The 12,824-nt window shown below is 41.4% G+C and overlaps 1 protein-coding gene across 1 annotated transcript in view; it reads left to right on the forward strand.

Annotated features, from left to right (window-relative positions):
- Positions 1 to 806: 806 nt before the first annotated feature.
- Positions 807 to 12,824, forward strand: part of PRKD1 (protein kinase D1) — a 333,970-nt gene continuing 321,952 nt past the window's right edge. Inside the window, exon 1 of the mRNA XM_060004736.1 lies at positions 807 to 1,134. Within this exon, the coding sequence (XP_059860719.1) occupies positions 880 to 1,134 (255 nt within the window). The 5' untranslated portion in view covers positions 807 to 879. The remainder of the gene's footprint in view (positions 1,135 to 12,824) is intronic.

Below are 12,824 nucleotides of genomic sequence, written 5' to 3' on the forward strand. Positions count from 1 at the left end.
GGATTGGCTTCCTACCCTGTTTGGCAACAAACCCAAGGACTCCTAAAAGGAGCCGGGATGTACGTGGGTTTCCAAGGTCCCTCTATTTTCATCCTCCCTCGACACTCCGAAGGTAAGACCCACGGAGAACCGCAGGGCTGGGCATTCTTGGGTCCAGCACAGGTCACCTCACTGGTAGAAGTGCGTAGTCCTCGGACATTTGGAAGAGGTGGCCGGGGACTTTGGGGACCGTGAAGCTCGCGGTCCGGGGCAGCGGGTTGCAGGAGGTGCGCCCCGTCCCCTCCGTCGGCAGTCGGGAAGCCGGGCCAGCGGAGAGCGGAGTCCGGGAGGGGAGGGTCGGACCACGCCCGCGGAGGCGGCCCCGGGCCCTGCCGCTCGGTCCTGCTCCGGCCTCGGGAGGCTTAGGCCCCAGGAACCTCGGGCGGAGGGGGCGGCGACCGGGAACCCTGCGGCCACTGCGGCCGCACGGCCGCGGCTCTTGCGGCTCCGGTGCCTGCCGGGTGGTGGCTCCGCAGTGCCCGCCCCCAGCTCCCCCTTCCCCGCCCCTCGCGCCCCCTTCCCCGCCCCCGCCCGGCGCCCTGGCCTCGCTGACCCGCCGCCCCGTCCCTCCGCGCGCGCCGCGGCTGCTGCTCCTCCGCGCGGCGGCGCCTCCCCCGCGCGCCGCCCGCGCTGCCGGCGGCGCAATCCTCCCGCCTCGGCCATTTTCCCTCCACCCCCGCCCCTCCTGATCCTCATCCCCTCGCCCTCCCCCCGCGCGGGGACTTTTCCGGAAAGTTTTTATTTTCCGCCTCGACTCTTGAAGAAAGAAGCTCCCGGCTCGGCGGCAGCAAAACTTTTCAGCTGTACGGACCCGCGGCCCTCGGCGCGCCCGGCCGAGCGATGAGCGCCCCTCCGGTCCTGCGGCCGCCCAGCCCGCTGCTGCCCGTGGCGGCGGCGGCGGCGGCCGCGCTGGTCCCGGGGTCGGGGCCGGGGCCCGCGCCGTTCCTGGCTCCCGTCGCGGCCCCGGCCGGGGGCATCTCGTTCCATCTGCAGATCGGTCTGAGCCGCGAGCCGGTGCTGCTGCTGCAGGACTCGTCCGGGGACTACAGCCTGGCGCACGTCCGCGAGATGGCTTGCTCCATCGTCGACCAGAAGGTAAGGCGCCGCGCGGCTCCGAGCCCGGCGCCTCCCAGCCGCTCAGGGGGCGCTGCCAGCCCGGCCGCCCCCTCGCCGCGCCAACTTTCCGGCTCCGGGGCCTCGGCCGGGAGCCAGCCTCGCTGGCGCGCTGGTAGGGTCTGGCACCCGCCGAGGTTGGACGCCCGCATCCGAGGCACTGCGCTCCCTGTTGTCCAGTTCTCCCCTTGCCCCATCCTCTTATATTCCCGATATCTCTAGGGTCTGCATCCTCCTCACCCATTCCCATCCCTTTCAGGACATTCCCAGGTATCTTGCTCTTTTCGGGTCGCGCCTCTCCCTTCCCCTTAAGACTTCCCGGCTCTCCCCTCTCTTCCTTCTGCACCCTGGACCAGCACATTCCTGGCGCCGGAATCCTCCTTCCTGCACTAGAGTTCCCCCGGGGACACGCTCAGCACGATTTCAGCACCCCTCCCCTCCCCTTCAGGCCCCTCTCCCAGCTCAGATTGATGCTGAGGAGTTCCTGGAATGATCTGGAGAGGAGGAATTTCTCACCTGTCAAATAAGCTTTGAAGAGAGAATGATTGACTCGGCCAGCTGTGAAAACAACTGACCAGACCACGACTACCCACTTCCTTGTGGTCTTTTATTCCCAACCTTATGTGAACATAGGAGCGAATTTTTCAACGATAAATCTGAAAGTTGCAGTCTTCTTGATTTTGATTCCCAGGGTACTGATAGTAGAGCGTTGAAGCTGGGACACAGATATGTAGATGATAGGGGTACTGTCCTGGAGCACCCGAGGCTGGCTGTGCCCTTAAGTTTGAGGCTGTGGGACTCTGGACAGCGGCCACCAAAGGCAGGGTTGAAAAAGGGCCATTATCCTGGACCAGGCCACCCGAAGAGGAGACCTAGCCCGCCCACCAATGTTTATAGTGCAATTCTGAATTTCAGGTTGTGTCTGTAGCCATCCAGAGGGATGTTGCATGGAAGGGGGTGATAAGAGTATAAAGGAAACGGGGCCATGGCGCCAGTCTTCTTAGTATAAACAGCAAGTGTTTAGGGGTGGAGACAGAGGTCTCTAAAGGTGCTGAACTTCAACCCCTGGAGGACTGACTAGTACTTACCTTATGAAGATCACTTGAATAATCATGAAAGCTTTCTCTAAACTATTTGGAACAGAATTTTCTAAACCTGCCTGTTGCAAATTGTGGCACTGAGCCCAGGAATATTAGGAAAAGCCCCAGGGAAAAAATCACTAATCTAAAAGTTGTGAAAGTTCTGGAGGCCAGACTAAGGTAACAGCGAGTGCCAGGAATTTTTGTTTATTGAACGTAGTGACATTTTGTAATGCATGTTACTCTTAAATTTTTGCAACTTCCACAAAAATTAGACAAATTTTGTCTAATTCTGCTACAAGTCATATCATATGACTTATCATCAGTATCGTGGAGTGTCTGTTGCAGGTGAAAAGGAGTATTCTCCTAGGCACTGAAAGCCTTCCCTTAATGGCAGTTGTAGTCTACAACAGTTTTCACTGAAAGCCTTCCCTTAATGGCAGTTGTAGTCTACAACAGTTTTACAACAATTAACTGGGGTGCAATCCAGTTAATTAAAGGACAATACTGAATAAGCATATAAGCAAGGTAAATTAAAATTTCTTTAAAAAGCTAATGTAATTGTATAGAATTTTAATTGAAAGCGAGTGATAGAGTTACAGGTAATATTAAGTTAATATAGACAGACTGTTTTTGACCAGCTTTAAAACACACACACACGCACATACATATACACACACCTTGATGGAGTTTAGGATGGGGAGAAACATGTATGGTTCAAGAGGTTTACGACTGGAAATTGATTAGAGAGTGAATTCTTATCTCAGTAGCTACCAAGAGGGATGTTATATGGAGGGGGTGATATGCGTGCAGAGGAGAGAGGCAGCAAGCACCTGTGGAACACAGTGGACCTGAGGGTAGTGGCTAGGATATTTAGAGAAAGTAAAACTGTGAAAAGGCCTTGCAACTAAGATGAACTCAGTTTACTAGGAGTCTCTGTAATCGTCCACATAGAGATATCAAACCAAGGACATCTGAAAGATGGATTTGCTGCATGGAATATGTTTTAGAATGCCAAGAATTTTATGGCAGAAGGAAAATTGGAGTTCATGAGCTAATGGAGTCCTGAGCCAAAGCTCTTGGGGAGAGACCTGGAGAAATACTGGAAAAGGAAAATCATCAGCCCTGGTGACTGAGATATAGGGGGAACCCCTTCCTTCTATATTTACTCTAGCAGTTCTGTCCGGAAGAGTTGGAAACATTTGACTACTTGGGATAGCCAGAATAAAGATCTCACTTACACTTTTTTTTTAAGGTTATGGCAAAGGGAGAGTTAGATTTAGAGATGTGGATTTGACAGTTATTTATGTACAGGATACTGTAAGTAAGTATTTACTGGATTGTGGGTCTAAATAGGAAAATTTTCATCTATTTATCTGTCTTCTGTCATCTATCTTGAGATACAATTATGGCCCCAACAAGATTAAGAGGGCTGAGTATCCATCACAGGATAGCAGAGATCACTTTGTTTTGTGACAGTAGAAATGGAGGAGGGGTCAGTGTGTAGTTAAGGAAGTAGGAGGAGGTCCTTTGTTCCTCATTTCAGGTTCTCTTGAAGTACTTTTTCAAGATACTAACTCTGAGGAAGGATGACAGGAGAGAAAAAGAGAGAGAGGAAGGGAGAGAGGGAAGAAAATGGATGTTTTAGGAGAGTGCTGGGAGTTTGAAGTCATTTATAATTTACTATGTAGAACGGAGTCATGTTGAACTCACAGCAGAATTCTCCAGATTTTCTGAGCCCTCCACATTCACCGTGTTACAGCGTGTTAAGAGGGTTTTCATATGATACGTCTGAGAGTTTCCTAAATACTAATAGAGATCAGACTAGCTTAAATCTTTGGAAGTATTAGGTGACAGTTCAGTTTATATCAGCAACATCCATGGGACATTTTCTGTGGGATGAGTGCTTGAGGTGTATAGAGCTAAATAAGAGAAGTCCTGTCCCTCAGAAGCAATCTTTAAGTGATTATTGTTATCATTTAGAATTCAGAGTATAATTTTCTTTTTAGTTACATAGGTTTGAAAAGTGGCAGACATATGATTGTACTCAAAAACTTTTGATGGCAATTGATCAAAAATATTCTTAGTTTAAGATAAATGTACCCCAAATATGTACTGAATTATATAGCTAAAGAATTTAAAAAATTTTTTAAATTATTTTTTAAGTTTAATTTTATATTGTAGTATAGTTGATTTCCAATATTGTTAGTTTCATGTATATAGAAAAGTGATTCAGTTATTTTTAAAAATAGTTTAGATGAAAAATCTAGTGTTCCATTTCTGTATATAACAATTTATGAATGTAGAGATAGAACTAATTCCTTCTTTTTTTAAATACTGGCTTAAGGTTTTATTTATATTATGCTTATTTCTTTATTTTGCAAGCGTGTAACCTTGAAGGCTGGTTGTATGTAAAGACATGTATCATGTTAGTTAGTATACATGATTATTATTTTCTGGAGGGTAAAAAAATAATAACAGTAGTTGACTTCACTTTGAAACATTGTTACTTTCTACTATCAAAAGAACCTTGAATATATAGACTAAGAAGGAATTGTTTTCAAATAAGGAACAGTATTCCAAAGGAAGAATTACTTTAGTTTCATAGTACATCATCTATGTGTCTACACACACACACACACACACACACACACACACGTTTTTAAAACAAGCAGTATTAATTTGGGGATGTGGGATGCAATTACTATGACTATCCATTCATTTTGCCTGTTATCTTATTAGAAAAACGACTCATATTTCCCTTTTTTTTTTTTCCCGGTACGCGGGCCTCTCACTGTTGTGGCCTTTCCCGTTGCAGAGCACAGGCTCTGGACGCGCAGGCTCAGTGGCCATGGCTCACGGGCCTAGCCGCTCCACGGCATGTGGGATCTTCCCGGACCGGGGCACGAACCCATGTCCTCTGCATTGGCAGGCAGACTCTCAACCACTGCGCCACCAGGGAAGCCCCATATTTCCCTTTTGAATTTACTTAAATGGAGTAATAGCATCTATAAGACTCCTGGCATAGTTTCACTTTGCATAGTCGTTTATCTGACCAAAGAAACTAAGGAGTGAGATTTTATAGACGATAGCTCACTAAAGGAATAACAAAGTTTAGTGCCTTGGTTTGAGAGCAACTGTGCTCTGCTTATAGTTGTTTTGCTTTCTTTTTTTTTTTTAAAGAAGATGTTGGGGGTAGGAGTTTATTAATTTATTTATTTTTGCTGTGTTGGGTCTTCGTTTCTGTGCGAGGGCTTTCTCTAGTTGTGGCAAGCGGGGGCCACTCTTCATCGCGGTGCGCGGGCCTCTCACTATCGCGGCCTCTCTTGTTGCGGAGCACAGGCTCCAGACGCACAGGCTCAGTAGTTGTGGCTCACGGGCCTAGTTGCTCCGCGGCATGTGGGATCTTCCCAGACAAGGGCTCGAACCCATGTCCCCTGCATTAGCAGGCAGATTCTCAACCACTGAGCCACCAGGGAAGCCCCTGTTTTACTTTCTTAATTGTAAATTGTTTTTCTAACACTTGTAGTGTCACTTTAATTTTTATTGTTAATTTTAGCTATTCTGCTTCTACACAGATTGAGGAAACTGGAAGTAAATAGCTGCTTGATGAGGCCAGCATATGTGGACTAACAAAATCCTTTTAAGCTAATAGGTGTTTGGGTCTTAGGTATATTATTTTGTTTATATTTTATATTTGTCACCATTATATGTTTATTGATTTCTGATTTAATGATGAAGTATAGAATGTGTCAGTTCATTAAGCGATTCTTAAAGTAATATAATGCTTTAATACTGTATATCTAAAATTTTGTTTTCAAGATTAGTTAATAATAGGATTATATTTTGATATACAAGTAATGCCTATGTAATATATATCTAATATATACATACATCTGTAGTATATTATCTAAATATCTGTGTTTTGAAGCATAATTTCGAAAGCCTAATTATTCATAGCCTCCAGATGCTGAAGTATTGTTTTATATTTTGCATTGTAGGCTGCAAAACGTGGGGCCTTGTTATATATCTCATAATCCAAAAGAAACTCTGCTTTATGATTTTTCTATCAATACACAGAACTAAAAACCTTTTCTTATCGGTGTATACTGTTTAACAGTTTTCCCAAGGAAATACCATTTGAGTAAGCCTTCCAGACTTAGGGCTGGGAAGAATTGGACAAATATGTGAATTACTTTAGACCTTTAGATTCAGGATTAAGATAAATTTGAAGGAATTTTCTGCAGCAACTATAGTGTGTGTGTATGTGAGAGTGGAGGTTGAAAGTAGGGAGTGGAGCTGGAAAACTATTAACGAAGTCTGAAAATTTGTCCCATACTTCATGACTGCATTGCTCTGTATCACCGGACCCCTGTCATAATTATTAAGGGAGATTTAAAACTTTATTTTGCCAATTATTATTACGCTTTTTTTTTGACAAGATGATTGTATGTAGGTCTTCACTATTTTTGCATAAATGACTTTTTTTTTAACATCTTTATTGGAGTATAATTGCTTTACAATGTTGTGTTGGTTTCTGCTGTATAACAAAGTCAGTCGGCTATATGTAGACATATATCCCTTTATCCTCTCCCTCTTGCACCTCCTTACCACCTTCCCCATAAATGACTTTTAATGACCTTACTAGTCAATACAAACAAATTTATAATCCTATGAATGTATGGTTGTCACTTATCTAAGATTACTTTGAAGAATAAAGATAATATGTGTAAAGGATTAAATATACTCTGGTAGATAGGTGAATAATAAATAGGAATATTGATGTGCGAGGCTTTATGAATTAGCATACTGTTCTGTTAACAAAGAAATGTATATTCTATTATCTCATTCTTATCTCAATATAAAATTAAAATTGTATTAAAAAGCAATATAGCTGTATGGTCAAGGTAACTCTTTTTTTCTGCCCTGTATAATAGAGCAAATCTTAGGAGTAGCTGCATTTTGATACTGCCTCTGAAATTCAACCTCAGAATTCCTCAAGGAGTAATTTGATTATTGCTAAATGAAAAACACATATGTTGATGAACTAAAGCATCTTTTTATTGCATTTTATTATTTTTGACAAGAAGTTGATTTAATTGCTTTTCAGTTTCAAGTGGCATTCCAATGATAGTTGATAAAAAAAAAAGGGACATAAAATAGGTAATTGTGCAACATTTGGCAACATAATGGTTCTCAAACATGGTCCTCAGGACTGAAATCAAAAGTTCCTTTGTAGGGTCTGGAGGGTCATGAAGACAATCACCAGCATAATCTGTCCTCTTCACAATTTCGCAAACAATTTCTCCTTCTTTTAGATGCAAAAATTTTCATACCCAGCACAAGGAAACTCATTTTCCATCAACCACTGTATCCTTATGGAATGCTATCAATTTAATCACACTTCCACCAAGAACCAAAATGATATTATCTACATCCAGAGCCCTTCACGTAAAGTAGCAGGAACAGAAGGCAAGGGGGAGGAAAGAAGGGATAAACATATAACACACATGCTACAGTTCCTCCTTTACAAGACTAAATTCACCTTCCTAGCTTCCTTCTTTCACTGAACATGGATGTTCCATGTTCCCCCTCTCTTTCAGCTGGCATGCTGGCTCACAAAACTGTTTGCTTGCTCGTCTGTTTGTTTTTGCCTAAATCTTACCAATAAAGGATGCAAATACTTAAAAAAAAAAAAAAAAAAAAAAAAAAAGTTCCTTTGTAGATTGACCCTTGATGTGAGGAGGAAGGCACTTGGAAATGACTTACGGAGATCACATTTTGCTGCGATGCTAGCATATAGAGCTTATTTGTTAAACTGTTGCATCTGATGAACATCTAATATAACGTGGTTGGTTGTGCACACGCAGAAGTGTTATATTGGGATGAGAGGCGATTTTACTGGGAAACGATTGAGACAACAGTTTGGCTAAGCCAATCACAAGTCTTTTTCCAGGTCTTTTCACTAACTACCACTTACCACTCATGGGAGTCCATGCTCCTTTAAGACAACAACAATCAGTAATTATTCATCCATCTTTTAAAGAAGAAAAATGGAATGAATAATTACATGAAACCTGTGTGTGTGTGTCTGTGTGTTGTGTGGTGTGTGTGTGTTTATATTAGATTGGAATCATTGAATAAGCTCTCAAACTGTAGTGAGAAACTAGTAGTATAATCAAGATAGCAAAGCCTGGACTCAGATTGGATTAGAAGTGAATAAAATGCAGTTCCATTGGAGTTGATCATAACATGAGAATTCTTTGTTTTATTTTTATATTTGTTTGTGGTGTTTCTGTGTGTTGAGGATGGCTAATGCTTTTGACCTCTGACCGCTGATAGTCACCTTGGTTCATCTGAAAGCTCTAAACCCAAATGTGAAAATAGAGGTTGAAAATATAGGGTGTTTTTAACGATAGTGCTCATCTTTTAATTTCCCCAGTATTATTCTAGAGAGGTTTTGAAAATGAGATTTCAGTTTCTTAAATCTTTCCTTGGTGTTGGAATATGTTAGAACAACAAGAAAAATAATGCATCAATTTTTCTCTTTCTTCTGATAGCGTTTAGATACAGAGAAAATGGTTATTTTGCTCACAGATATTAAAAATTCTTTTCATATTTTCTACAAGAATATGTGAAATTTCTCCCAGGAATTCCTCTGATACTGTCAAACAAATATTTTTGTACCATTAAAAATCGATAATGACAGCACTGCTTGACGTTGCTTGGCAGCAGAGAAACCCACATTATGCTGTTTCTTATTCTGTCTTTCTAGTCTCACAGAAAATAGATAATTAAATAAATAAAGCCTTTAATTACATGGCCACTGTGGCCATTATGGAATATCATACAATTTATATAGTTATAAAGGTGAGAGTTGGGATAAAAATCTCACATATTGAGACATAATTATGCTGGTCCAAATTTATAATTTCCTATATAGAAGTTTCTTCCAAAGTTGCAAAAAGGTTTATTTGGCTAAAGCTAGACAGTTGATACAGCAGCTAAGCAGTGTTGGCAAATATGAAGATTAGATTTTTAAATATGCAATCATGCACAAATTTTGTCCAACTTATTTTACTGAAAAGAAAAAAAGTTATGTACCCTTTACTGCTTCACTGGATTTTATTCTGACTAGGCCACTAATTGATGAGGAATTTGTTGAATTTAGTCACAATTTCAAAAATTTCTGAATGCCTCTCTCCCTGTCCACAGCCATTTTTTTCACATATATGTTATGAAATGAATGAAAAGTATGAATGTGATAATGAAAATATGAGCCACAAGCAGCTGTGGCTTTCACCATTGTTAAAAGCAGAAAAGAGTTGAGGGGAATAGTGGGGACAAGAGGGGTGGCAGTTAAGCTTTGGTGATGGCTTTGAATCCATGGTGGCTGAGTAGACTTGAGTAGGCTACCGTGGGCGAGGCTGGTGGGATTTTGAGACTAGTGGCACCTTCGGGCAGTGAAGGAGAATAACAGCAAAGCTCTGACCTCTTATGGATTGAATTAGCAGGAATGGTCCCACCAAGTAAAGCCTGCATAGCAATCGGGAGAGGTATGGAAGTGGCTTTTTACAAACAGAGTTGGTCCTCTTGGGAGGTTTTCAGAGTGCCACAGGCGAGAGGTTCAAAGAGCAACCCCACAAGGATTTGACTGTGAGAGTTTCAGGAGGAGCTTGTCCTGGGAGCCTTGGACCCTGCTCTACAAGGTTCTCGGGCCTCATGGTAACAGTGACCTGCAAAGGGGAGCCTACAGAGCAACACCTTCCTGTCAGTGACTCTGTGTGCCTGTCTGTGTCTTGGCTTCTTTGCGTTTGTCGCGTCTGATTTTCCCAGTAGCCCTTTGTGATAGTCATTTTCTCTCCATTTTAAGGATGAGGGAGCTAAATAAGGGTCAGAGAGGTTAAGTCGTTCACCCCAGATCACATAGCTGCTAAGTAAAAAGCAAAACCGTCCAATTCTTTCTTCCCTTCATTGTAGGTAACCCTAAGAGCAAGGAGGGCCGGGAGGGCCATAGGTCTATATACAGAGTTTGGAATTATCAAATTGAGGGGGAGGGGAAATGTTAAACTCCCATATGTTGGGTGAAATTTATTTAAAAACACTTCAGCTTTGACAGTGTGATATTATTTCTGTTAGTTTAAAGTATTCCTTAATCTGGAAGACTTCCCTTATGCCGGATTCACATCCCAGTTAGCGGTCAGCTGGAATTCTAACCACTTTGGAGGCTACCACTGCACGGCTTCTTTCATCTGTGGCAAGATACCTACCCCAGCTATTGATAATTAGCATAAGGGACATTAAATATGGACTCTCATTGGGGATATTAGGGCCATTAGAGATATGTGATTGCCTAAAGTATTTTAGAGACATGCATCACCCTTGAGGAGTCATATGAACTGTAATGTATCTACTTGTTAATATGTTGGGTTTTATTAAAATAAATATCTGTGTGGCAGGATCTGGTTTGGTATTTGCTTTCAGCCAGTCATCACCCATCTTTAAATTTCCAGACACCACGGTTATTTATCCAGAGAAGTTAATTACCTTATGTGATTAAATTTCCTGGGTTGGTTCACAACCCTTCCTTCCAAGGAAATATGGACACAGAGGTGTTTTGGAAGAAGTGATTATGTTAAGAACGTCTGTTGATTAGTGTGGCTCAAGACTAGTGTATATAAAGAATTTTAGGTACCCGTGAACATCAGTGAATCATTTCTTCTTGAATAGTATATTGATTCTGAGCAGATTTTGAGAAAGTAATTTAGGGTCTTAAGAAAAGTGCCTGTCAGTGGTTGCTTTTCATTTGAGAAGTATTTGGATTGCCTGTAATGCATATGCTTAGGATTATGCTTTTCAAATATGTTTCCTATTTTTATAAATTTTATGTATTTGTTTGCTTATTTTTGGTCAATTATAAATTAGTCCCCACCCTAAGGTAAACTTAGTCTCACTTGTGCATAATCAATTACAAGCCATGTGGAATTTTTCTTTCCACTTCAGTAGTGCTCACCAATCTGGATTGTGAATTGTCTTGTGTTCCTTTGCATTGTCTGTGTACAGGGCTAAGGCCAACACTTACCATATAGACTAATTGTACTGTTTTTACAAAAACATAATTGTATATATAGGTAGACATGATTTGATTTAAAGTATTATCATAACTCAGTTGTATCCCAAGGGTTCCTGCCCTGAATGACCATTGGGAAGCCTATAGTAAAGTAGGTACTCAGCCCTAATAGATTAGAAAGGTACCTGAAATATTGCCTCTTTCTGATATATTTGGAACTTTGGAGCTTTAGTACAATGGACAGGTTACATAGAGAATTATCTTTTTTTTTTTTTTTTTTTCTTGGTATGTGGGCCTCTCATAGTTGTGGCCTCTCCCGTTGCGGAGCATAGGCTCCGGACGCACAGGCTCAGCGGCCATGGCTCACGGGCCCAGCAGCTCCGCGGCATGTGGGACCTTCCCAGACCAGGGCACAAACCCATGTCCCCTGCATTGGCAGGTGGACTCTCAACCACTGCGCCACCAGGGAAGCCCTCCAAGAATTCTTTTACATTGTATGTTTACAGATAAAGAACTGTGGAATTTTAAGTTAAAAACAAAAAACAAAAAAAACAAAGAAAAATCTTACTTAGGACAGATATTTTATTGCCTTTTGGCCAAATGTCCTTGTATATTTAAATATAAAAGCAAAACTTACACTTAGAATTTATTTCGTGGAGTCACCAGATTATTTATATTAACCATGTCACATTGAGTAATTTTTCTAAACGGAATCTTAAGCTAAAAACAAAATGAAAACCTTACTGTGATTAGAATATTATCCCCTTTGACCAAAAATTAATGTATAACTTAAACATGAAGACAGTCAACATTTAGAATTGATTTCATAAGCCAGTTAATTAGATCTGACTTTGAATATAGTATCTAAAGTAATTTGAGCTCTATTTTTTCCAACCAATCAATGTAAATCAAGATATTGTCATACTTATGTATGTTTTTTGTTTCAAGCAGCAAATAATTGTACTTATTCTGGTAGTTCATACTACCCTTATTAATTCAAGTAAGTAAATAGAAAGGCCTGCCTTGAAGCTCCAGCACCCTTGGCAACCATCACAAAGGTAGAGTACACTGACTTACATGCAGAGGGATAACATTGTCATAGTTTCAAGGTGTACTTTACTGTATTCTCTGGTCTGCAGAAAATATAGTGCGGTTAGCCAAAAAGGAGAGAAATTACACACAAATATCCTTGATTACTTAGAAAACTTGTCTTATATTTAAAGAAAAATAAGGCGAATAAGAGAGATAATTTCTTTGGAAATTATATTGTCCCACAATAACAATGTGTAGGCTGTAGCTCATATTTTCTTAAGATGTTCACAGGCATAGCCTGGAAGAAGCAAATATATGAGTTATACCTGTTCTTCTATGCTTGATTTCTATTGATGAATATACTGTTGAAGTAATATTAAGAATTTTAAATTCAGAAATTATAGTGTTGAAAATAATGCAAGTCAGTGGGGTCTAAAACCACTTGAAAAGGAACTTGATTTTGTATAATCATTTCTGTTTAGAATTTTCCT

Source organism: Delphinus delphis, chromosome 2, assembly GCF_949987515.2.
Source record: "Delphinus delphis chromosome 2, mDelDel1.2, whole genome shotgun sequence".
Taxonomy (NCBI): domain Eukaryota; kingdom Metazoa; phylum Chordata; class Mammalia; order Artiodactyla; family Delphinidae; genus Delphinus; species Delphinus delphis.